Source organism: Choristoneura fumiferana, chromosome Z, assembly GCF_025370935.1.
Source record: "Choristoneura fumiferana chromosome Z, NRCan_CFum_1, whole genome shotgun sequence".
Classification (NCBI taxonomy): Eukaryota; Metazoa; Arthropoda; class Insecta; order Lepidoptera; family Tortricidae; genus Choristoneura; species Choristoneura fumiferana.
Genome location: NC_133472.1, coordinates 18632083 through 18657895, shown reverse-complemented (window position 1 = coordinate 18657895; position 25813 = coordinate 18632083). Strand labels below are relative to the sequence as shown.

Genomic DNA, 25813 nt, shown 5'->3' with positions numbered 1-25813 from the left:
CCCTTATAGAGTTGGTAACTGCGCTCGGCCCGCGCGCTCTTTGTGACGACGGGCGACGGGCGCGGGCCCGCGCACGACCCGTCCCGCGCCCGACCCGCGCCCGCGTTCTGTGTGAAGGCGTCCATATACCGCCATGCAAATACGCCCGTCGCGGGCCCGCGCACGACCCGCGCCCGCTCTCTGTGTGTGTTGCCCTTAAAGACACAAATTGGCGTAAATCGTCAAATGGTGGCCAGTTATTGATGATTTACCTTAGGTACTTTTAAACGCATTTTATGATGATTCTGATTGACGTTTTTTATTATATTGCGTGGGAACTACTGCCCAAGCCCTCTCATTCTGAGTGGAGGCCTGTGCCCAGCAGTGGGACGTATATAGGCTGGGATGATGATGATAAGGCCTCTTTCTTACTAAACTTTAAGGGATGTTTTAACTCATAAAAAATCGATTTAAAGACTTGTGTCTCTGTCAAATTAGAGTTTAGTTAGACCCTGCTTATAATATAGAGTAAAAATAGAAAAAATATATATTTTCGACATTTTACTTTAAACGCGATTATCTCAGAAACTAGAACCGACAACAAGGTCCCTTTTCCCAGATAACGCCACATATAGCGAATGAAATGAATAACTGAAAAGTTGGTTCTTTACTATTTATTCTATTTATTTTTTCAAAGAAAAATACTAAGTTTGTCTTTGTTTCTAGTTGTAGTGTAAAAAGAGGATTTGCTAAATTTTGTCCTAAACTTAAGATTTTGAGTATGATATGACCCAGTTATTTCTTTCAATTCACAACCTAAGCTCTCTTTGTGACACCTTACTAGTAGGTACTATCTATTATCTACATCCATCGATAAGCATTACAGCTCCAGCAATACTTCCTTATTTTTAAACAACAGACAATATTTTCCATTGCTATTATAGTAACACCTTATATGTGTAATTCTGGTATTCTCACTAAATAACTTAATTAACTGATTAAAATTTTTCTTAAAATTATTAGGATGGCAAAGAAAAAGATCACGAAGACAATGAAAATGAAGCTGAAGAAAATGATGACTCTCATTTCAATGACGAGCATTTTGCTGAAGTGGGACGCGAGCGCGATGAGCATGAGAAGAACAACGGCGACGCGGCCAGCGGTAGCGCGGGCCACGGCGACTCCGACTCCGACGACAGCGATGACGTCAAGGTCACCATCGGAGACATCAAAGCGGGACCGCAGGCATATGCCAGCCTGAATATCAAGGTATTTTTCTCTTGGAACTCCATTCTTACAAATGAAATACATTCTTGAAATGCGAATGGCGGGTTTGAATATTTTCCACTCTGATGTTATCTAATGAATCGTGACCCAATGTGGAACCTTTTCGTAGAAAAAGTCATAGTGACATTGTATTGCTTGACAAATGAATTCATTATGACACTTACTGTCAGAACATTCTATGATGGGTCAGGAATCAAATGGTTCGACTGTAAGTACATTAACCCTTCAAATAATTTACGTCACTCAGAAAGATTATCGATTTTGAGTTACAAATATTTTTAAAGTACGTAGTCGGTCCCAAAGTTCTGTCACAAATGAAAATAATGATAAAAACAAAAGTACCAATCAGTTTTTAAGAAATTATATACCAATTTAAAGTACATTCAATAAAGAATTAAAATTACTTAAAAGTATTCAAAATGACTTCCTTTGTTTTCAATACAGGCCCTTAATCGGCGCGGCCAGTCGTCTATCGCAGCACGCACCATTTTCATGTCTATTTCAGCGACTGCTTTTCTTAAATATGACTTCAGGCTCTCCAAAGTTTTATGGGGTTTAGCACAGACCTTCCCCTCTAAGACCTGCCAAATTTTATAGTCCAGAGGATTAAGGTCCGGACTGGAGGAAGACCAAAAAAGTCGATTTTTTGACGGTCAAATCAGGCTTGAGTGGTCTTGGCTTTGTGTGCTGGCGCAGAATCCTGATGGAACACAAAATTATATCCTGAAAATAGCGTGTTGGGCAGATCTTTGACATGCTTATCCAAAACCATGTCTTGGTACTCGTCGCCAGTTTATTGTGTATCTATTTGATACCATCATAGAATATACATTTCTAAATAAAATTGTTGTTTCTTTAAAAAAAATATGGCTCTGTCCATTGGTGGACAATTATTATTTTGCCAGTGTCTAGTAGTTTTTGCCGTTGTACTCAGAGGGACCGCGCACGATACGAACCTCGAGTTTCGAGTTTCGTAATAGGTACAGTCACCAGCACCAATATCTGACACAACAAGCGTGCATAAATATCTGATACGACTCTATTTCTAGGGCCGGAAGGACGTGTCAGATATTTTTGCACGCTCCGCTGTGGCAGATATTAATGCTGGTGACTGTACACTTTCGCATTGATTTTGACCCCTTTTTTGCAAAAATGAACCTCAGTTGGCCCGTAGTAAGATACACCCAACCAGATCATCACTGATAATGGATGATGCCCATGTTGCACCCGTGGAACTCTTTCTCCTGCTTCTTCAGAGCTCCTAGCGTACACTCTATCATTCTGTTTATTGTACTTCTCTTCAATATCGAAAATCTTTTCGTCTGTAAGGAGGATATCACGGTGTCGATTTTTCGCGTACCGCTTTAACAACTTCCGGGATCTTTTAAGCCTTATTGTTTTTAGACGGGCATTAAGTAAGTGCCCACCCTTTTTTTTTGTATGCTCGTAGACTAAGATCTTCGTTTAAAACCTTTTTGACGGTTTCTACTGACACCCATCTGCAAAGCCATCAACTTCTGTTTTCGGACAGGATTTCTTGCTATGCGCGCCTTGATCGCTTTGATCACTGCTGGTGTTCGTACGGAGCGAGGCCGGCCAATTCTTTTCTTGTCTTCAACACTGGAGACTTCATTGTACCTATCAATAGTACGGTACACAAACCTAAGCGTCATATTTACATTTTTGAACAACTTGAAAATGGTAGGTACTTGGCGAGTGCCCACAGCGGTGCAATGCTAAAACAGCTATTCGGTTTTCTTTCAATGTCCACTCCATCGTGAGAAATTGCAACGAATGACTGTTTTTTGTTTTAAAATAATTGTCAAACATTCAAAAATGGAATTCAATCAAATTTTCTTAAAATCATGTTCTAAATTTAAAAATAATGTGCCAGTGACAGAACTTTGGGACCGACCGACTACGTAGTGAAGTGACGATATGCACTTTATTTTATCGAGACATTAAAATGCGTACATATTCGCCCATTTACATCAGTACAGTCAAGGGCAAAGATATCGACACGGCCAAAGTTACAAAAATATGTATTTATGCACTTAACATTAAGGCCGTGTATACATATTTTTGCAACTTTGGCCGTGTCGATATCTTTGCCCTTGACTGTACAATGACAGACAAAACATGTAGGCAAACAAGCAGCCATAAATACATGTTCACACATTTCTCTTATACATATGAACAAAACAAGGGTCAGAAATATCTTACACGTATATTATCATAAACATGCGAACATAACGGAGGACAAAATTATATTCTGTACAATGACAGACAAAAATATGAAGGCAAACAAACAGCCTCAAATATCTATACTATACACGTTTCTCATTATTATACATTTTGACAAAGCAGGGGACGAAAATATCTACACACGTACCTATATCATAAACATGTGAACATAACAGAAAAATTTATATGTACCCGTTACTACACCATGTCCATCAGATAATAGTATTTTATGCAACTGTATCGTAATAGGGGTCCTTAAAACACGAGTTTTATAATATGGTCACATGAGTGTTTTAAGGTCTAATTACGTACAGTTGCATACAATATTTTATCTATATCCATATATTAAATCCTCTATCACGTGTTCAAGAACCATTGAGAATGACCTGCATTAACGAGAACTAGGTAGTAGGTATGTCTGCCCCACGAGCTGCGCCCGCTGTGCGCGTGACGACCTGCTGCTGCACGTGGTCATCAATGAGATTTCTGTATCGTAATGACCATTACTATACAGCCGTGTTCATAATATAATTCAATGTCGTAATGCTGGTCATTACCTATGGTTTTTGAACGCATAGGTAATTGAGGATTTACCTACTATTATATATGGGTGTAGATAAAATACAATACAAGGGTATTAGGGTATTACTTATGTATCCAGAATTATAAAACAACGATGCGTGTGTAAATAAATATGTCTTTTTTAATTTTCAAAATACTCTCAGAGATGATCTATACATTTTTTCATTCGTTAAAATCAACTTTTATAGCACTTTGCCAGCCCAACTGAGGTATCTCCAAAACGTGCTGTTAAAACGCATCAACTGCTTCTTTTTGTATCGAATATCGTTGATCACGTAATTTATTCTTCGCGCTTGGTAATTAATACAAGTCATTGGGTGCCAAGTCAGGGCTGCGCGGCGAATGACCCGTTAATTCTACGAGTATCTTCTGAGCTTCAAAAAACCGACTTGATTCGCCTACTGTATGGCAGCTGGCATTGTCATGAGGAATGATTCTTCGTTTCTGGTTATCTTTTCGAATTCCTTCAAATTCTTTCAAACAAATGGTCGTGTACCACTCAGAATTAACTGTTTTACGTTTCTCTAGTCGCACTGTAGCTTCATGGCCATTCATACAAAAAAATATAGGCTACTATTTGTTTCGAAAAGTAAATAAGTTACAGTATTTTGACCGAGAGGCATCAATCAAATGATTGAAGAGAAAAACGTGAGACAGATGTATGTGATGACTAGACTGTACTGTTTTCGATGATTGTCAAATTGCTAAAGGTGAAATTGCACTAAACCTGAAATTGCATGACAATTTTTGTTTCAACATTCGACCATAGCTATACCTATGCTTTAAACGTCTATTTTTCTGTTGTTTAGATATATTTGTTATGTTGACTCTTTAGATACAAGTGGTTGACGTTGACAGCTAAGGTATCAATGCCTAAATATTTTGTCTGTTTGTCCCAATCCGCACTGGGCCCGCGTGGGAACTACGGCCCAAGCCCTCTTATTCTGAGAGGAGGCCTGTGCACAGCAGTGCGACGTATGTATATAGGCTGATGATGATGACTGTACAGATATTTTTGACATCTGTTATGTTCACATGTTTATGATATACGAGTACCTACGTGTGTAGATATTTCCGACCCTTTGTTCACATGAACATATATGAGAAACGTTTATATATATCTATGGCTGTTTGTTTGCCTACATGTTTGTGTCTGCAATTGTACATGACTCGATAAATGTGCAAATATTTCTGATCAAATTTCCGCATGGATATATTTGCCTAATATATAGTACATATATATATTTGAAGCTCTGGGAACGTACATATATTTATGCCCTTGACTGTACCTACTCACGTTAAAGTTTGTTTAAGTAGGTAAGTATGTTCGCAGAGAGTTGATAAATGTAAATTTAACCTAACACTAGAGATACTAAATACCGGCCAAGAGCGTGTTGGACACGCCCTAAATAGGGTTCCGTAGCCATTACGAAAAATTTAAGTAATATTTTTCTAAGGATTTCGTATTTTACACGGAATCATCCAAGTTTAGGTATATTTTATACCTTAGGCTGCTATTTAAGAGTAAAACTACTAATAATTCTCAAGCAAACTTAGCCGTTATAGTTTTCCTTGAAAGTTTGATTTACTTACAACCATCCTGAATTTGTTAAAAAAAATTCCACCCACCGGTTTAAATTTTAGTGAGGGGGGGACGCTCGATTTTAATGAAAATTTGCAGTTTAAAGTTGAATATTTCGCAAACATATCACTGAATCGAAACATTGTCTTGGCAAACCCCTAATGGTTTTAAAATACCTATCTAACGATACCCCACACTATAGCAACTATGCAACCGCATGCCAAAAAAAAAAACACCCCCACTTTACGTCTATGGGAGGTACCCTAAAAAAATTTTTTTTTGTTTTTTATTGTACCGTTTTTGTCGGCATAGTTTACATATATATCCGTGCAAAATTACAGCTTTCAAGCATTGATAGTCCCTGAGCAAAGCCGCGGACGGACGGACGGACAGACAGACAGACAGACATGACGAAACTATAAGAGTTCCGTTTTTGCCATTTTGGCTCCGGAACCCTAAAAACGGGGAAAAGAATAATCAAGGGGAGGACGCGAATGGCTTTAAGGTTTATCTGTGGTCCTAAGAAAGGTTTGTGTACAAAAATTAGCTTTGAAGTTTTTTTGAGCCCAAAATTTAATTTAGAGAGGGCGGGCGGACTAGTAGGTACTCTCAAGCTGTGGGTTGTGTTCGTTGCAGCGCGGCGTGGGCCTGGTGGCAGCGGGCGCGGGCGAGAAGCCGCGCGCCGGCGCCGCGCCCGCGCCGGGGAAGGTAACGCTCGAGGACCTGGACGGACCCGGCAGCATCAACGGCGTGCCAGCGCTAGAATTCAACATCGACACCATTGAGGATAAACCATGGAACAAACCTGGAGCTGACATTTCAGGTGAGACCGCAAGGCTAAGCTGCCTCATTCAGCCGTTTTACTATCACAATGAAGCAAAATTATATTTTTACGGCGAGGCGTCATGAACCAGATTATGATAAAGCACTTAATTACTAATCAAAATAAAGTCATTCATGCATTTATTTATTTGCGTTAAATATGGTTAACAGAAGTTCTTGTACTATGATTTCCAGGACACATTTAGCTGAATCCCAGCATGCAAAATGTACACCTTAAATCTAAATTTCTTACAGCATGCAGCATGTATACAGGGTGTCCCAGAAGTACCACGTCACAGTGACACCAGAGGTAGGCCAGCTCAAGAGGAACCTAACCAACCTAACATGACCCCAGTAAAAGTTGCACGGTTTTCGAGTTATTACCGAAATAAAGATATTTGGGGATACTCCCCTTTGTCTTGACATTTTTAGTACCAGCATCGACTTGGAAAGCTCTTGATAACAGTTTTTTATGTGTATCGAATTGTGAATAGTTACTTCAGAAGTGCAGTGTGTTATTTTGTCAGTAACTACCGTAAAATGCTGAAAAAAACTTTATTAATCTTGATTTAAGTTGTCTCAAAAATAAGAATTTCAACTTTAACCATCTGCCATGGAAAAAAAATACTAGAAACGAAACAAACAAATAACGCAAATAAATTAGACATGTTATGCAGATTCAGAAATGGTATGACACATGTATCTTACTTAAATAACATTAGGCATTCTTATCACTTTGCTGATGCCGCAAGCCGTCACTGTTAAGTAAAAACATGTTACATTACCTACTAATTTATTGAATCAGGCGTTACTTTGCCGAGGTTCATATTAATGAACTGAAAAATTACCTACTTTGCTCACCCGCGACCTTATGATAGCTACGTTTATACTAGAAATGTGTGTTCATTCAGTTCCTCCTTCTCCACACTGCAAAAATACAGGGTAGTTCGAAGGACTCGCGCTGCTAGCAGACTTGACACCCCACACTTCAGTCTACTCGTGACCACGGCCACTGTAATGTTGCCGAAACGTCGAGGTAAATATTACTCGTGTGTGTTAACGTGATAAGTCCCGTTGGTGGTATTATGAATATGAATGAAAATCACGAAAGTTTAAAACGTTAGATAATATTATTTGGTTAACGCTATAATCTGGACATCTTTAAGGTCAAAGTGAACAGACACCTTCTAGACAAACGTGTACCATCTTAGGCCTCATCTTCGCCTTCCATCAGGCGAGATTGAGGCCAAAAGTAAGCCTATTAAAAATATTCTAAAACCCGATTTATTTCAATGATATATTGTGGACTGAAGAATCGGCTTGCAAAAGGGATGGATATTTCAATTTACACAACGTCCATAGCTGGCAGACAGAAAACCAACACAGACACATGAAGAACGAGAAGATCGGTCCCAATACCAATTCAAAATTAATTTGTGGACTGGAATTCTTAATGGACAAATTGTGGGACCGGTCGAGTTGCCTCCTATTCTGAATGGTAGAAACTATTTACAGTTTTTGCAAAACGACCTGCCTGTTTATTAGAAGATGTACCGTTGGCACTGACACGAACCATGTGGTACCAACAAGATGGTTTCTCGGCACATTACGCTCGGCTAGTCCGTGAGCACCTCAGCGAAACATTCCCTGAGAGATGGATTGGTCGATTGGGACCAATTTTATGGCCACCGCGTTCCCCGGATCTAAACCCACTAGATTTTTTTTATTGGGGATGTTTAAAAGACAAAGTTTACGCGAAACCAATACGCTCTGAAGAAGAATTGCGGCAACGAGTATTCGACGCGGCCCGTACCATATCGGAAGTCAGTTTACGAAAATTGAGCCGAAATTTTATTAAACGATGTTTTTTGTGCATCAGAGTCCATGGGAGACAATTTGAACATTTATTGTGAACTAAATTTATTCCAATAAATGAATGAAAGATAAACCTGTTTTTAACCACCCACGCATAAAGAAGGGTGTAATAAGTTTGACCGCTATGTCTGTCTGTCTGTCTGTGGTACCGTAGCTCTTAAACGCGTAAACCGATTTGAATGCGTTTTTTTATTATTTGAAAGCAGGTTTTCTAGCGATGGTTCTAAGACATATTCTATCAAAATCGTTTCAGCCGCTTTTGAAATATTGAACTTTGAAGTGACAAAGTTAGGGATTTTCCAACTTTTTTTTGGTTAGGTTATATCCGGTTCTTTAGGATCCGGTCCTAGCTTTGAAAAGAGAGACAAATATTAATATTTAACCTTCGTGCATTTGGCAAAATAATTGTATCAGATAATAGATGAGCTATCGCTATACACAGCATTTTTGTACCACTTAGCAGGGACTGCTTTCGGAGTTCCAGTTTTAAGTTGGTTCGATATGGCTTCGCTAAAGTGATAATAATGTCTAATGTTCTTGGAGTAAGATACATGTGTCATACCATTTCTAAATCTGCATAACATGTCTAATTTATTGGCGTTATTTGTTTGTTTCGTTTCTAGTAAATTTTTTTCATGGCAGACGGTTAAAATTGAAATTCATGTTTTTGAGACAACTTAAATCAAGATTAATTATTTTTTTTTCAGCTTTTTACGGTAGTTACTGACAAAATAACACACTACACTTCTGAAGTAACTATTCACGATTCGATACACAAAAAAACTGTTATTAAAAGCTTTCCAAGTCGATGCTGGTACTAAAAATGTCAAGATAAAGAGGAGTATCCCCAAAAATCTTTATTTCGGTAATAACTCGAAAACCGTGCAACTTTTACTGGGGTCATGTTAGGTTGGTTAGGTTCCTCTTGAGCTGGCCTACCTCTGGTGTCACTGTGACGTGGTACTTCTGGGACACCCTGTATAATCTTACTCAATATAAAAATGACTGAATATAGTGACAATGTCTGAGAGTTGAGAGCATTAGTCCTTTACCTATCAGACGAAAATATAGTCCTAAATATCATAATTATTAGAAATAATAATGTAATTTAAAAAATATATATGAAGCTGTAGGTGCGCCTCCTGAGGCTTCGATGGTCAAATAAAAAGGAATTTAGAGGCACACGAACGTATAATAAAATAATATCAAAAGGGAAAGTATTTACAATGAAATAGGAGACTAGGAAAACGGAAGGTTATGAGTTTGATACACGTGATGGAAATAGCTCTGTTCAGGACCGCGTCGCCGGAAGGAATGTCGCTCCGCTTCTCGACTGGCCTTCTGGGCAATTCAAATGAACTCGAATACGCCGCGCAGTTCCACGCGCCGGTGTGCAGATGTTTACAGTATTGCCAACGTGGAACCGACCGCGGCCAGCGGGGTAATGGTTTATCTGGACGCTACAAAGCTTTGTATCACTAAATTACGGTTTAAAGTGCTACTATTGAACGCTTTTAAGTTAATTCATCCATTTTCTTTTGTTACCAGTTTTTAAGTTCCATTGTGCTTGAAGTCGAAACATTAAAAAAAACAGTGACACTGTTCGAGACTCTTAGGGCACAGTTTCAATTTTTATAACGCCGTTACGCTTTCTGACTTATTATTTATTCGTAGGTTCGAGACATTTTTAAGACTAGGCAGGCATTAGAAAATTTTGCAGTTTATTTTATGATATTGTAAGCAAAGTCCTGTTGGCGTAATTTATTTTATATAAATTATTTTATATTTTCGGGAGTCACGGCACTTATGCCTTGCTGTTCTAACGGCATAGTAGCACTTTCGTCTCTTTTTTTAGCGCGCGGAAGTAATTGATGCTATCTCATCGATACTCTGCCGTCAGTTGCCTGCGAGGCTTGCCGACGACGGATGTGTGCCAAAATTACGCTCGCGTTGACTTCCCGCCTACGAATAAATATTCTCTGGAAGCGTAACTGCTAGCAATGAACACAGTAGTAACTTTTTGTTTGTGGCTGTATGCTGTGGCCTGATTACCTTGTCTTATGGTGATTTTCCACCGGCGAGGCGAGGCGAGACGAAAATTGAAATTTGTATGGCGGAGCTCGCGGTGGAGAAAAAGTAATGTATGCAACTATTCATAATCAGCCATTGGAGACACTCGTATCTATTATGATATTCGGCTTCGCCGCATGTTATAAACTTGCACTCGTATCTCAATGGCCCTTATCATGATACAGTTGCATTAAACACTATTGTAATACTAAATGCATAATATCATCCTTTATACTAGAAAAAAAAAAAATATTTGAGCAAATCACGTGAGAGTTATTACAATCCATGGAAAAAATAATCTTAGTTACATGTTGCATAACACTTTCCAGAGTCGCCAATTATGGTGTTTTAAATATTTATTTACTTATATATGAAAGGTGAGTCCTGTGTGGCTTCTACACCACAACACACAACACGACGGCATATTTTTTAAATTGATTCGAGCACAAACACAATTACAAACTTGATCGAAATTTTCCACGGAGCGACTGCACGGCTCAAGTTTTACGGCCGAACTGGTGCGACGCGCGGTAGATATTTTAAACCCCACCCGTCGCGGTAGACATTCTGCGGAATGATTTTTCGGGCTTAGTTACGTTTCCAGAGAATATTTATTCGTAGCTTCCCGCTGAAGTTATTGAAATTTGCAGCTGTATTCAGGCAGATGCCAATATCACTTGTTTACAACCTGTATTTAAGATAAATATTTTATGCAAAAAACGACTCCATTTCACGAGCGTTTAATATCAAATTTGTAAAAATAATTATCAAAATGTGGAATACTTTTTACTAAAGTAGCCATTCTTACCAATATGGACACTTTGTCAACGTCAAAGTGATGTTGGACGAATCATGGAACGAATGGAGTAGATTCGCTAAAAATTAGTTGATAATTTTTTTATCAAATAGAATTTATAAAATGTTTATAAAGCTTTATTTTACACGTTTTATGACTAATATACATTATTTACACATGACATTTGCAGCGATCATCTAAATATTATGCGAATAAGATGCTAACTGTCATCTCAGTGTCACATTCAACCTCACACAAAGAAAGCAAAAGGTAGCGATTAACGGAACGGTATCGGCGGGATCTGTGGTCGAATAGTTTACGCGTCCGAAACCGCGGGTACACTATATAGTACGGTATAAAGTGGATTATTCGATTAATAAAAAATATTTTTTTTTTACATAAAAATCTAGTAGTGACCGAAAGAAGACGCTGTACTAAATAATTTACGAACAGTTTTATATATAAGTAAAACTAAAACTCACAGATGCCCCAACTTTTTATGCTTATTTTTTTATTATGTATTTCATAACTATTAAGGAGAAAAAGAACCAATATCACACAAAACTTGGCACCCGAGCATATCCATGGTGCCAATATTTCGAGTATGCTATTGGTGTTTTTCCCGAGTTAAATACTCTGATTTTTATTACGACTACAAGGAAAGTAATTTCGTAAATATTCATTTTGTACTTTTTGAGTAATTTGCCCCTGATATACGGAACAGAAGGTCGGACAGGACGAAACTACGAGTGTAACGTGTTTTTTTATTCGGGTTTTCGTTAAAATTTTAACTCAAATTGCCACTCATAAGTAGATCTCTGGTTGCTGTTGATAATAGTGCCAAAGTTATTGTCAGAAATGAGCGAAGTGTTGTTTGGTTCAGATTACTTCAACTACGGCTTTAACGAGGTGACGTGGTCAGCATACTGCGAGCGGCAGCGCCGCATGCGCGTGACGGAGGCGGGCGGCGCATTGCTGGCCGGTCCGCCGACGCGCGCGCCGCCGCCTGACGCGCACCTGCGTCGTATGCCCGGTGAGTCACTTGGCAGGCTACTGCGATGCGAGCGGCAGCGCCGCATGCGCGTGACGGAGGCGGGCGTCGCATTGCTGGCCGGTCCGCCGACGCGCGCGCCGCCGCCTGACGCGCACCTGCGTCGTATGCCCGGTGAGTCACTTGGCAGGCTACTGCGATGCGAGCGGCAGCGCCGCATGCGCGTGACGGAGGCGGGCGTCGCATTGCTGGCCGGTCCGCCGACGCGCGCGCCGCCGCCTGACGCGCACCTGCGTCGTATGCCCGGTGAGTCACTTGGCAGGCTACTGCGATGCGAGCGGCAGCGCCGCATGCGCGTGACGGAGGCGGGCGTCGCATTGCTGGCCGGTCCGCCGACGCGCGCGCCGCCGCCTGACGCGCACCTGCGTCGTATGCCCGGTGAGTCACTTGGCAGGCTACTGCGATGCGAGCGGCAGCGCCGCATGCGCGTGACGGAGGCGGGCGTCGCATTGCTGGCCGGTCCGCCGACGCGCGCGCCGCCGCCTGACGCGCACCTGCGTCGTATGCCCGGTGAGTCACTTGGCAGGCTACTGCGATGCGAGCGGCAGCGCCGCATGCGCGTGACGGAGGCGGGCGTCGCATTGCTGGCCGGTCCGCCGACGCGCGCGCCGCCGCCTGACGCGCACCTGCGTCGTATGCCCGGTGAGTCACTTGGCAGGCTACTGCGATGCGAGCGGCAGCGCCGCATGCGCGTGACGGAGGCGGGCGTCGCATTGCTGGCCGGTCCGCCGACGCGCGCGCCGCCGCCTGACGCGCACCTGCGTCGTATGCCCGGTGAGTCACTTGGCAGGCTACTGCGATGCGAGCGGCAGCGCCGCATGCGCGTGACGGAGGCGGGCGTCGCATTGCTGGCCGGTCCGCCGACGCGCGCGCCGCCGCCTGACGCGCACCTGCGTCGTATGCCCGGTGAGTCACTTGGCAGGCTACTGCGATGCGAGCGGCAGCGCCGCATGCGCGTGACGGAGGCGGGCGTCGCATTGCTGGCCGGTCCGCCGACGCGCGCGCCGCCGCCTGACGCGCACCTGCGTCGTATGCCCGGTGAGTCACTTGGCAGGCTACTGCGATGCGAGCGGCAGCGCCGCATGCGCGTGACGGAGGCGGGCGTCGCATTGCTGGCCGGTCCGCCGACGCGCGCGCCGCCGCCTGACGCGCACCTGCGTCGTATGCCCGGTGAGTCACTTGGCAGGCTACTGCGATGCGAGCGGCAGCGCCGCATGCGCGTGACGGAGGCGGGCGTCGCATTGCTGGCCGGTCCGCCGACGCGCGCGCCGCCGCCTGACGCGCACCTGCGTCGTATGCCCGGTGAGTCACTTGGCAGGCTACTGCGATGCGAGCGGCAGCGCCGCATGCGCGTGACGGAGGCGGGCGTCGCATTGCTGGCCGGTCCGCCGACGCGCGCGCCGCCGCCTGACGCGCACCTGCGTCGTATGCCCGGTGAGTCACTTGGCAGGCTACTGCGATGCGAGCGGCAGCGCCGCATGCGCGTGACGGAGGCGGGCGTCGCATTGCTGGCCGGTCCGCCGACGCGCGCGCCGCCGCCTGACGCGCACCTGCGTCGTATGCCCGGTGAGTCACTTGGCAGGCTACTGCGATGCGAGCGGCAGCGCCGCATGCGCGTGACGGAGGCGGGCGTCGCATTGCTGGCCGGTCCGCCGACGCGCGCGCCGCCGCCTGACGCGCACCTGCGTCGTATGCCCGGTGAGTCACTTGGCAGGCTACTGCGATGCGAGCGGCAGCGCCGCATGCGCGTGACGGAGGCGGGCGTCGCATTGCTGGCCGGTCCGCCGACGCGCGCGCCGCCGCCTGACGCGCACCTGCGTCGTATGCCCGGTGAGTCACTTGGCAGGCTACTGCGATGCGAGCGGCAGCGCCGCATGCGCGTGACGGAGGCGGGCGTCGCATTGCTGGCCGGTCCGCCGACGCGCGCGCCGCCGCCTGACGCGCACCTGCGTCGTATGCCCGGTGAGTCACTTGGCAGGCTACTGCGATGCGAGCGGCAGCGCCGCATGCGCGTGACGGAGGCGGGCGTCGCATTGCTGGCCGGTCCGCCGACGCGCGCGCCGCCGCCTGACGCGCACCTGCGTCGTATGCCCGGTGAGTCACTTGGCAGGCTACTGCGATGCGAGCGGCAGCGCCGCATGCGCGTGACGGAGGCGGGCGTCGCATTGCTGGCCGGTCCGCCGACGCGCGCGCCGCCGCCTGACGCGCACCTGCGTCGTATGCCCGGTGAGTCACTTGGCAGGCTACTGCGATGCGAGCGGCAGCGCCGCATGCGCGTGACGGAGGCGGGCGTCGCATTGCTGGCCGGTCCGCCGACGCGCGCGCCGCCGCCTGACGCGCACCTGCGTCGTATGCCCGGTGAGTCACTTGGCAGGCTACTGCGATGCGAGCGGCAGCGCCGCATGCGCGTGACGGAGGCGGGCGTCGCATTGCTGGCCGGTCCGCCGACGCGCGCGCCGCCGCCTGACGCGCACCTGCGTCGTATGCCCGGTGAGTCACTTGGCAGGCTACTGCGATGCGAGCGGCAGCGCCGCATGCGCGTGACGGAGGCGGGCGTCGCATTGCTGGCCGGTCCGCCGACGCGCGCGCCGCCGCCTGACGCGCACCTGCGTCGTATGCCCGGTGAGTCACTTGGCAGGCTACTGCGATGCGAGCGGCAGCGCCGCATGCGCGTGACGGAGGCGGGCGTCGCATTGCTGGCCGGTCCGCCGACGCGCGCGCCGCCGCCTGACGCGCACCTGCGTCGTATGCCCGGTGAGTCACTTGGCAGGCTACTGCGATGCGAGCGGCAGCGCCGCATGCGCGTGACGGAGGCGGGCGTCGCATTGCTGGCCGGTCCGCCGACGCGCGCGCCGCCGCCTGACGCGCACCTGCGTCGTATGCCCGGTGAGTCACTTGGCAGGCTACTGCGATGCGAGCGGCAGCGCCGCATGCGCGTGACGGAGGCGGGCGTCGCATTGCTGGCCGGTCCGCCGACGCGCGCGCCGCCGCCTGACGCGCACCTGCGTCGTATGCCCGGTGAGTCACTTGGCAGGCTACTGCGATGCGAGCGGCAGCGCCGCATGCGCGTGACGGAGGCGGGCGTCGCATTGCTGGCCGGTCCGCCGACGCGCGCGCCGCCGCCTGACGCGCACCTGCGTCGTATGCCCGGTGAGTCACTTGGCAGGCTACTGCGATGCGAGCGGCAGCGCCGCATGCGCGTGACGGAGGCGGGCGTCGCATTGCTGGCCGGTCCGCCGACGCGCGCGCCGCCGCCTGACGCGCACCTGCGTCGTATGCCCGGTGAGTCACTTGGCAGGCTACTGCGATGCGAGCGGCAGCGCCGCATGCGCGTGACGGAGGCGGGCGTCGCATTGCTGGCCGGTCCGCCGACGCGCGCGCCGCCGCCTGACGCGCACCTGCGTCGTATGCCCGGTGAGTCACTTGGCAGGCTACTGCGATGCGAGCGGCAGCGCCGCATGCGCGTGACGGAGGCGGGCGTCGCATTGCTGGCCGGTCCGCCGACGCGCGCGCCGCCGCCTGACGCGCACCTGCGTCGTATGCCCGGTGAGTCACTTGGCAGGCTACTGCGATGCGAGCGGCAGCGCCGCATGCGCGTGACGGAGGCGGGCGTCGCATTGCTGGCCGGTCCGCCGACGCGCGCGCCGCCGCCTGACGCGCACCTGCGTCGTATGCCCGGTGAGTCACTTGGCAGGCTACTGCGAAGCGAGCGTCGCGTTGCTGGCCGTCAAAATGTTAATAATTTAGTGGCGCCCCGCCCCGGCTCCGGTGCTTTTGCTTTCTGGAATCATGATTTATAACCACTTGCGAGAACTACCCATGTATTATATTAAATAGTAAATAAAATTTGAATGAATAATTTTGCAGGGCCACCGAGGAATGACGAGGGAATGCATTCACCTATGGCGAACAATTATCAGGCCAGAGAAAATACAATACAGGTTAGATTTCTATTTTTTTGTCTTCCATTTTCTTACCCTGATAATCTCCAGGTTGCTATTATACTGTAATATAAAGAACGTGTCGAATCAGAGTATGGCGATGTCGTGTACGTTTAATTGGTTTGGCATAGTAGATAATATACTTGGTGTTTTATTATTGTTGTTCTGGTTCATGTGCACCTAGTTATTTGAAAGGAATATATTTGGCTGAAATCAACTCGAACTGGCCCCTGGAATTATGTACTATTGGTTAATTAAATACGAAATAAGCTCCTGTATGCCGGCAGCATCCCGATCCTATACATACTCAGTTACATGGTAGAATATTTCTGTAAAATAAATAAATAAAATAAATGTCGCAGCATCATGATTTTTCAAGAACCCTATCCCTCGAAATGGTTTTCGAATCAGGGTACATTGGTCAAATATGAACAATGCCAATTGGTGAAACAATTTTCTGCAAATAGAACCCATTTATCTGTCTAATAAGATTAATAAATGGGTGGTGAAACAGCCCCTTAATTACCATTTTTACAGAAATATCAAAAAAGTATGAAATAAACCATTAATTTAAAAAATCAGACCCAAATACTAAAAACTTAAGGCAGTCGGGTTTTTGATTTTTTTAATTTATTTAGTTTTAATTATGTTGAATCGATTGCTCTGTTGTGAATTGGTCTGATAGGTGATGACGGCGGAGCGTCGAGAGTACGGGCGTGCAGCGCGCGAGCCAGCGCCGCCCGAATACTTCGGCGCGCCACCCGACCACTACTTCCCGCCGCACGCGCCTTATGACGAACCCTGGGGTCAGTTTCGGCAAACTACACGATACAGGAAACGTTCTAATCTTTAACATTGCTCTGAAGTTATGCTCATTTATAGGTCATCCGGAGCAGAGCGGTTGGGCGCCTAGCGACATCAAAGAGCTGACCCCCGGGCCGATGGGGCCGCCGAATATGGGCCCACCGCCAGGCATGGGCCCGCCCTCGCACATGTCGCCCGGCGCGCCTCACTTGATGCCGGCGCCGCCTTTCGCCGCACCCTACCGCCCGCACCCTCCGCACCCGCCGCACCCGCTGGAACGCGCGCGCGACGACCGCGACCGCCGCGACCGTGACCGTGACCGCCGCGACGATGTAAACTTCTCTCTACACTAAACCGCCACGTTTTGCTCACTCCTTTTCGCTTCCATACAGCCTTATTAATAAAAAACATCTAATTCGAATTTAATCCGAACTTACACTTGGACTAGTTACTCCTTGACTAAATAAGTATTAAGTCAGTTTTAAAATTTGTATTAATAAACATGGACTAGCGAGGTATTAGTTAAAGATTTCTTAAACCTAGACTATGACGTAAACAATGGCAACCCAGCGTGAGAAAAAAAATAAAGGAATGAGTCATTGAATGAACGAGGAATGAACCATAGAAAAAAAAACAAGAAATGTCTTTAATCTGTGTTATGAACCCACATCCGAAGTAGAAAGTAACCAAATATAAGATGCGGCCGAGCATGGCTCTGTTTTGTAGTGTATCTCGCTCACTCTTGTTATAGTCACAATAGTGTAAGTGTAGCGGTAATTAGTTCTGACGCTGGCCACCAGAACATGTATATTTGCATTGTCAGCCTTTTGAAAACGGTCACTTCAACATCATTGTTTGTTATTACGGGAATAATACTGAAACTGAAACTGTTGAATAAAGATCGCATGTTAAGTAAATACACGTTAAAAATAATTTAGTAAAAACGAAGATATCACGTGGTAGTAAAGTCATTTTAACTTACTTCTCCACGGCCCCAGACTCTTAAGGCAGTTAAGACTTTGATATGAGGCGGTATGTGACCACCTCTCGCATCACCTGCTAACTCATTTTTCACCATATCAACTATGAAATTGGCAGTATCACGACTAAATCGGTATTTAGTTTTAAATTCGTTTTCTGAAAGCTCGAAAGGATTCTTGCGAACTTTGTATAATTTTACATGCATAACCACCTCCTGTTCTAATTCCTCGAGTTCTTCAAGCTCTTGCACGACATGCGAATCTTCGGCATAATAATCCATGCTATACTTATGCTATATGCATGCAAAATTAGGTAAATAAATTTACTACAACTAATTTCAAATAAATCCACAGGCAAACTGTAACAGCCTTATTAATAAACGTGGAGTAGAGTAGGTTTAACTTTAATTCGAGGTTGAACTTGAGATTAGTAAAAGTCAGTATAAATAAACAAGAAGTAAGGAAAGAGTAAGCTAATCCAGACTTAGTCTCCGACTAAAACTTAATCCTTGGTGATGCCTAGTTTAACGATGGAGTAATATTGGAGTAACCTAACTTTTCTGTTTCGATTGATGGTTGTAGTTTGCCTGTGGATTTATTTGAAATTTATTGTAGTAAATTTATTTACCTAACTACTATTTTTGCATGCATATAGCATAGTATAGCATGGATTATTTTGCCGATGATTTGCATGTCGTGCAAGTGCTTGAAAAACTCGAGGAATTAGAACAGCAGGTGGTTAGGCATGTAAAATTATACAAAGTCCGCAAAAATCCTTTCGAGCTTTCAGGACACGAATTTAAAACTAAATACCGATTTAGTCGTGATACTGCCAATTTCATAGTTGATATGGTGAAAAATGAGTTAGCAGGTGATGCGAGAGGTGGTCACATACCGCCTCATATCAAAGTCTTAACTGCCTTAAGAGTCTGGGGCCGTGATATCTTATCGTTTTTACTAAATTATTTTTAACGTGTATTTACTTAACATGCGATCTTTATTCAACAGTTTCAGTTTCATTCGGTATTATTCCCGTAATAACAAACAATGATGTTGAAGTGACTGTAGGGCTACTACTAAACTCGAAAATCGAAGTTCGTATCATACCGTCCCTCTCGCTCTCGTATTAAATAGTATAAGTGTCAGAGGGACCGCACGACACGAACTTCAAGTTTCGAGTTTCGTAGTAGCCCTGCTGTTTTCAAAAGGCTGACAATCTATGCTGACAATGCAAATATACATGTTCTGGTGGCCAGCGTCGGAACTAATTACCGCTACACTTACACTATTGTGACTATAACAAGAGTGAGCGAGATACATTACAAAACAGCGCCATACTTCGGATGTGGGTTCATATGAACCACAGATTAAAGACATTTCTTGTTTTTTTTCTATGTTTCATTCCTCGTTCATTCAATGACTCATTCTTTTATTTTTTTCTCACGCTGGGTTGCCATTGTTTACGTCATAGTCTAGGTTTCAGAAATGTTTAACTAATACCTCGCTAGTCCATGTTTATTAATACAAATTTTAAAACTGACTTAATACTTATTTAGTCAAGGAGTAACTAGTCCAAGTGTAAGTTCGGATTAAATTCGAATTAGATGTTTTTTATTAATAAGGCTGTTAGTGTTTAGTGGGATCGATCAAGAATCCGCAACTTTGTGGCATATAGAGGTACGAGGGTGGGCTGATAAGTTTCCGAAACGGCACAGAAATAATACAATATGTATATGTTTTATGTTATATTTTTCAACGTAGGTACCTCCTAAGTCCACGCACTTAGCCCAACGTTTCTCCAATGCTGTTATCCCATTCCGATAGAAGGTTTCGTCAAGGCCCTCAAAATACCCATTTACAGCTTCTATGACTTCAGTATTTGAGGAATATTTTTGTCCACCTAGCCATTTTTTAAGATTTGGGAACAGGCGGAAGTCGCAAGGTGCTAAGTCTGGCGAATATGGAGGATGGGGTAGCAATTCGAAGTGCAATTCCTTGATTTTGGCGGTTGCAACTTTAGCTGTGTGAACAGGGGCGTTGTCCTGGTGGAGTAAAACTTTTTTCTTGTGCAGGTGAGGCCTTTTCTCTTTTATTGCGTCACTGAGATTCTGCAGTAAGTCAGCATAATATTGACCGTTTATCGTTCTTCCTTTCTGTAGATAATCTACTAAAATTATTCCTTTGGAATCCCAAAATATGGTTGCCATCACTTTGCCGGCTGACAAAATCGTTTTGGATTTCTTTGGTGCCGGTTCGCCGCGATTTGTCCACTGCCTAGACTGTTCTTTTGTCTTCGGCGTGTAGTGGTGGATCCACGTCTCGTCAACCGTTATGTATCGACGTAAAAACTTCCTAGGATAAGACCTGTACTTCTCCAAACATTCCGCCGAAAGATCCTTGCGTCGTTGCTTCTGCTCATTTGTCAACAGACGCGGCACCCATCGAGCACATAGCTTATTCATTGTCAAATGTTGGTGCAAAATATTAAGAACCCATTCTCTTGAAATGTTGACCATCTCTGCTATTTCCCGCAATTTTACACGGCGATCATCCAATACAATTTTTTAATTTTATCGATCATTTCTGGAGTCGTTACCTCATTTGGCCGTCCGCTGCGGGGAGCATCGTTACAGCTCTGTCGACCACGTCTAAAGTCGGAAACCCAAGTGTGAACAGTGCTCAAAGATGGAGAAGAAGACCCCAAAACACGGTCCAGTTTGGCTTTTATCTGAGTTGCAGTTTTGCCTTTCAAAACATAAAACTTAATTACCGCACGCACTTCTGTTTTTTCCATTTTCATGAAAATGGAAAACAAGTTTTCTTTGAATCGCTTTTAAAAATTACTAGATTTATTATAATTAATTCACGTTGCCTCTGCATTTACGCCAAATTCGAGAGATTACAATGACATATATATTTTTTGATTCATTTGTTTTTTAATCTGTCATTTCGGAAACTTACCAGCCAGCCCTCGTAGTATTAATGTAGGGAATTGACATGATCAGCAAGAGATCAAGTTTTTCGTACAGGTACGATCGAATCGATGTCAAAGTTATATTTACCCATTATGATTTCAAACACAATGTATATTGTTCTTGAATAAATAAATAATAATAATAATAACTTACAATTGAAAGTTTCATAAATATATTTTTAGTTTACATTCAAATTGACAAATACTTGGCTTACAAAGCATGTGACAGTTTGAGGTGAGGGATAAACCCGGATTTTTAATGCCATGGAAAAAATGTAAACAAAGGTGTTGCCGTTATCAAAACACATTTGCATAATTCAAGATATTTTATTCTTTTCACATTTGCCAGAAATCGTCTTCCCATTAAAAAACTGTATTTCTTAATCAAGATAAAATATTTTAATTTACTGATGAAAATCTTTACTTTGGCATTTACTACGCTTTGATATATTAATTTACAAAGAGAGTACTGTTTTCATATGCATAATTTATTTATTGTCCTGGTGTTATACTCGGGTTTTTAAGCTGTGGGCCGCTTGACGCGAGACGTCGCTCAATGCACTAATATTCGAGACTGAATTCGTAATCGTTTTCCAGTGACTCTTGTTCTGTTATTTTTTTTACTGTCGACATTGTTATTATATTTTTATTGTAGTAAAGTTGTTCATTGTTACGTTTTCCGTTGTTTTTCGTTCATTTTTGTATGAAAGGGTGGACTCCGGTCCGAGTACTTCTCGGTCAAAAGACGACTTGTAAGTTATCTCCCGTAAAAACGGCAGGGCTACTACGAAACTCGAAGTTCGTGTCGTGCGGTCCCTCTGACACTTATACTATTTAATACAAGAGCGTGAGGGACGGTACGACACAAACTTCTAGTTCCATAGTAGCCTGCGAGTCTTTTATCGATAATAGAAAAAAAACATGGCAACGACAGAACTTTATATAATATTTCTAGCGGGCCCAAACCTTGAAATCCCCTGAAATGTAATTTCGACAATTACGAAACTTTGTTTACATTTTTACCGTGGGATTAAAAATCCGGGTTTAGTTGAAGCACAGAGTCGTTAGAAAACTGAATACTGGCTCCAAAATATGCTGCGACATTAGCTTTCATAGATATAAATAATATTACTCCTGGATACTACAAATCAGTAGATTTGCACTCATATTTGTAGTCTAATTTTCGTAAATCGACCGCGTGTTTGCGTCTGACGGCAATCTCACTATTTTCGTGGAGTTCTATAAAAATACGATATACATTCAGTACAAAAAAAGCTTTCAAGTGTTGTATTCTGTTTTTTATTAAAAGCTTTATATTATATTTTATCAGTCACAACTCCAGTAACAGAACTTAGTAACCAACTAGATAACAATATGTACAGAAGCCTCGGTGTTCAGCGTCATGCATGCAGTCTGGTCCTCTCACAAAAGCTATGAGCGCGGAAAGCATTCAGTGTGACAACTTGACAAGTCTCTCAGAGATCCGTCGAGCAAATTGCAAAAATGGAATTCTAAAATGCCTTTCTTTACCTTTTATGTACAGGAAGAGAGAGACCGAGACCGAGAGCGATCACGCTCCATCAAGCCGGAAAGACTGCGGGAAAAGTAAGTTGAAACGTCGTAACTATTCATTGCATAGTTTAGCATCATTTCATAACCAGAATATGACGTGGTATTGTTAACCCTTTCCCAGGCATAGTGCATATGCGACCACATAAATGTACACAAATATTCGCTTACCTTGCTAAATTTACAATGTCGTATGAAAAGGTTTGGTATGAAAAGTAATTAGAACTGGCCGTAGTACTCTGATTAATGACGAAAAAAAAAATTTTCTTTTTCTATACGGCTCAGTAAGTAGATAACATCTTGAAAGATGACTCTCATCCCGTAATTGTTAATATGCCCAGAATATTTATAGAACATATTTAAGTTATAAGTTATATTTAAATTACTATCTAGTAAATACGCAGATTCTTGTAATATCTTATCCGAGAGTAATAGTTCGTCGAAATATGTTTACATATTTGCAAAGCGGCCACAGTTAAAAATCGGAACACATAGAACAATATTTGTATGCGTAATTTTTTCACAGTATTACTTATAAAGGATACTAAGTTTGCATAGTTTTGAGATTTCCTAAAATCCTCCTCAGCCATAAATATCACGCAGTAGGCCCGCATTATATAGTCAGTCAATTTCTGATTTAAATTATTTAGGAGACGTCTCACCTACATCTGGTATAAGATAGTGGCAAAACTCATACTCTTTTTCTAAACAGTTGAAAATCTGCAACATGTTATTCTTTTTATTTGTGCTTAACATGCAAATTTTACTAATCCTGTCTGTATCAGCCAAGTATTCTTCACGTCTATTGGTAATCGTAGAGGATGGCAGGCTCGTTTCTCCTATCAAGTTAGGCTCGTCGCAAATGATCTGGTCCTCTTCGTTCGGAGTCAGAGTTTTTAGGCATTCTGCTTCTGAATGAGAAACTAGATCAACTGGTGTTTTTTTGTTCTTCCTGTTTGATTTGTTTTTCATATCCGAGTTGCAAATATCAGTTGAATTATTTAATTTACTACTGTCCTCTTTTACACCTTTTAGAGCACAATTTTCTGAAAGTAATTTTTGTATTTGCTGCTCGGCGCTATTTAATTTTTCTTTAAGTATCTTAATTTCATCCTTCATAGATTTTAATCTATCATGTTGACTGTCTTTAATCTCAGGGTCGTTTCCATTTTCTTTAATATTTAGTCTTGAAGATGATGATAAGGGTGAACCTTCTTGTACTTCAGAATCAGATACAGAATCAAACGAATTTCTAGTTTGAACGTTGTATCTATAGTTTTCGCTTACAGGTGTGTTATCATTCGAACAGGATAGAGACGACTTGAATGCCCTTTCCAATGGTTTTTTCCTATATGTTATATTCTTGTACATCTTTACTCCGTTCCTGAGTAGGAGTTTTGTGCATGCCATTAGATGTATTACGACACTTCACACATTTCCAAGATTCTTCATTAAGGTTAATTAATAGCAATTTTTTCCCATGCGGCAATGTATATTAAAGCGGTAATGTAAAGCATCCAATGTGTCAACAACAACAAGTCCCAGCTCCCAGGCTCCCAGCCCAATGAGTACCAGAGCGTCCGCTGATAAGTTCGCGAGAATAACGATGTAAGCGCCGTGTACATATAACGCGTCGCTTACGCGCACGACCACTGCACTCTGTTAAAGCCCGCGTTGCTTCTTCGCTGAGCTGACAACCCCAATCATTATTTTTAATTTGTATGCTGCAGGTCGTACCGACGCGAGAGGTCCCGATCGCGCTCACGGCGGCACAAGTCGCGATCACGGTCGCCGCGCCTGCGCGAGCGCTCCAGAGAGCGTGAGCGGGAGCGAGAGCGATCTCGTGAACGGGAACGTGACAGGGATCGTTCACGAGATAGGGAACGGAGTCTCAAGCCCAAATCAAAAGAAGCCAAGGAAAAAGACGACGACAAATAATACGATTCTTTCATTTGTCATGTTGAATTATCAAGATAATAATAAAATAATCTTATCATGTATGGGTTTGGTTCGCTTTAATGTTTCTTCACTCCAATGCCATCTTAGCGTAGGGCCTGCAGTACCGGGCACGATTCTCCCGGTTCGTAGTGTAAGTTTTTTTTTTGTTAAACTTCGCTGTTCTTGAGCAAGCTGAAAGCACTTCAATAAAATGTATGTTTTAGTATAACCACAGATCAATGCCCCTGTTTCACCTATCCCTACCAGGCTATCTCCACTGTTAGGGATATATATTTTTTTTTTACCTGTTCCCACTGGTAGAGATAGGTGGCACCTATTACGTGGAAATATTATGGGGTTAATTTCAAAACACAGTCACCAGCACCAATATCTGACACAATAAGCGTGCATAAATATCTGATACGACTATTTCTAGGGTCGGAAGGACGTTTGAGATATTTTTGCACGCTCCGCTGTGGCAGATATTAATGCTGGTGACTGTACCTACCAATGCGAGACAAATTTGATACATTTTTTATGATAATTGATACATCTCGTCACGAATCACTTTTCACAAATACATTTTTAAATGTAAAAGTACAAATTGAATTATATCTAAAAGTCGAACTATTTCCGTAAAATATTTATGCAATAACAGTTGTTTTAAGGTATACAACTGTGAGCATAAAGAGTGTGGTGGGAGTGCGCGGGGGTGAGGTGACGCGGGATCGGGGGTGCGCGGGACCTGTTTGCCTCAGTGTCGCTGCACTGATATGTTACTTTACTTTTTGCAAACTGATATAAGTTTAAATTTTATTTGTAACGGGGTACCGGCTTTCTAGGCCTCTGTCAACAGTTCGGTGCCGCTCATTAGAGAGATACTAAATGTTTCGAGCTCATCTGATGTGATGGGCCCATGTTTGGCGGAGGCTACGGAAGCCTGGCGCTCCTTATGTCCTGATGAGCATGTGCCATGCCAATGGGCTCAGACGTGTCAGCGCTTGTGGGACATGCCAATACTAATCCAGGACAATCTTATCCATCAGTCCACGGATGCTGCAGATAGAGCAAGACTTGTTGTTGTCACCAAGAAGGAGTCCGGTCAATGGCTTCGGGCGTTACCCTCCTTAAATTTAGGGAAAATTTTGGAGCCCATTCATCTGCGCATAGCTGTTTGTTTGCGTCTGGGGTCAGGGCATATGAGCCCCACCGAACCGATGTCAGTGTGGGAAGGCAGTTGACCACCTGGGCCGCCACGGGTTGTCTTGCATCAGGAGTGCAGGCCGCCTATTTCGTCACAGTACCCTTAACGACCTTAT

The 25813-nt window shown here is 44.1% G+C and overlaps 1 protein-coding gene across 1 annotated transcript; it reads left to right on the top strand.

Annotated features, from left to right (window-relative positions):
- Nucleotides 1-1002: 1002 nt before the first annotated feature.
- LOC141430685 (uncharacterized) lies at nt 1003-24556 on the top strand (the record flags this gene model as incomplete). The annotated part of the gene is given in 8 exon segments (XM_074091533.1): nt 1003-1248; nt 6311-6497; nt 12121-15966; nt 16156-16229; nt 16915-17035; nt 17112-17365; nt 22531-22592; nt 24287-24556. Coding segments are annotated over 8 exon segments (4998 nt in total), but the record flags the coding sequence as incomplete, so codon positions are not given.
- Between the last annotated feature and the right edge of the window lie 1257 nt (nt 24557-25813).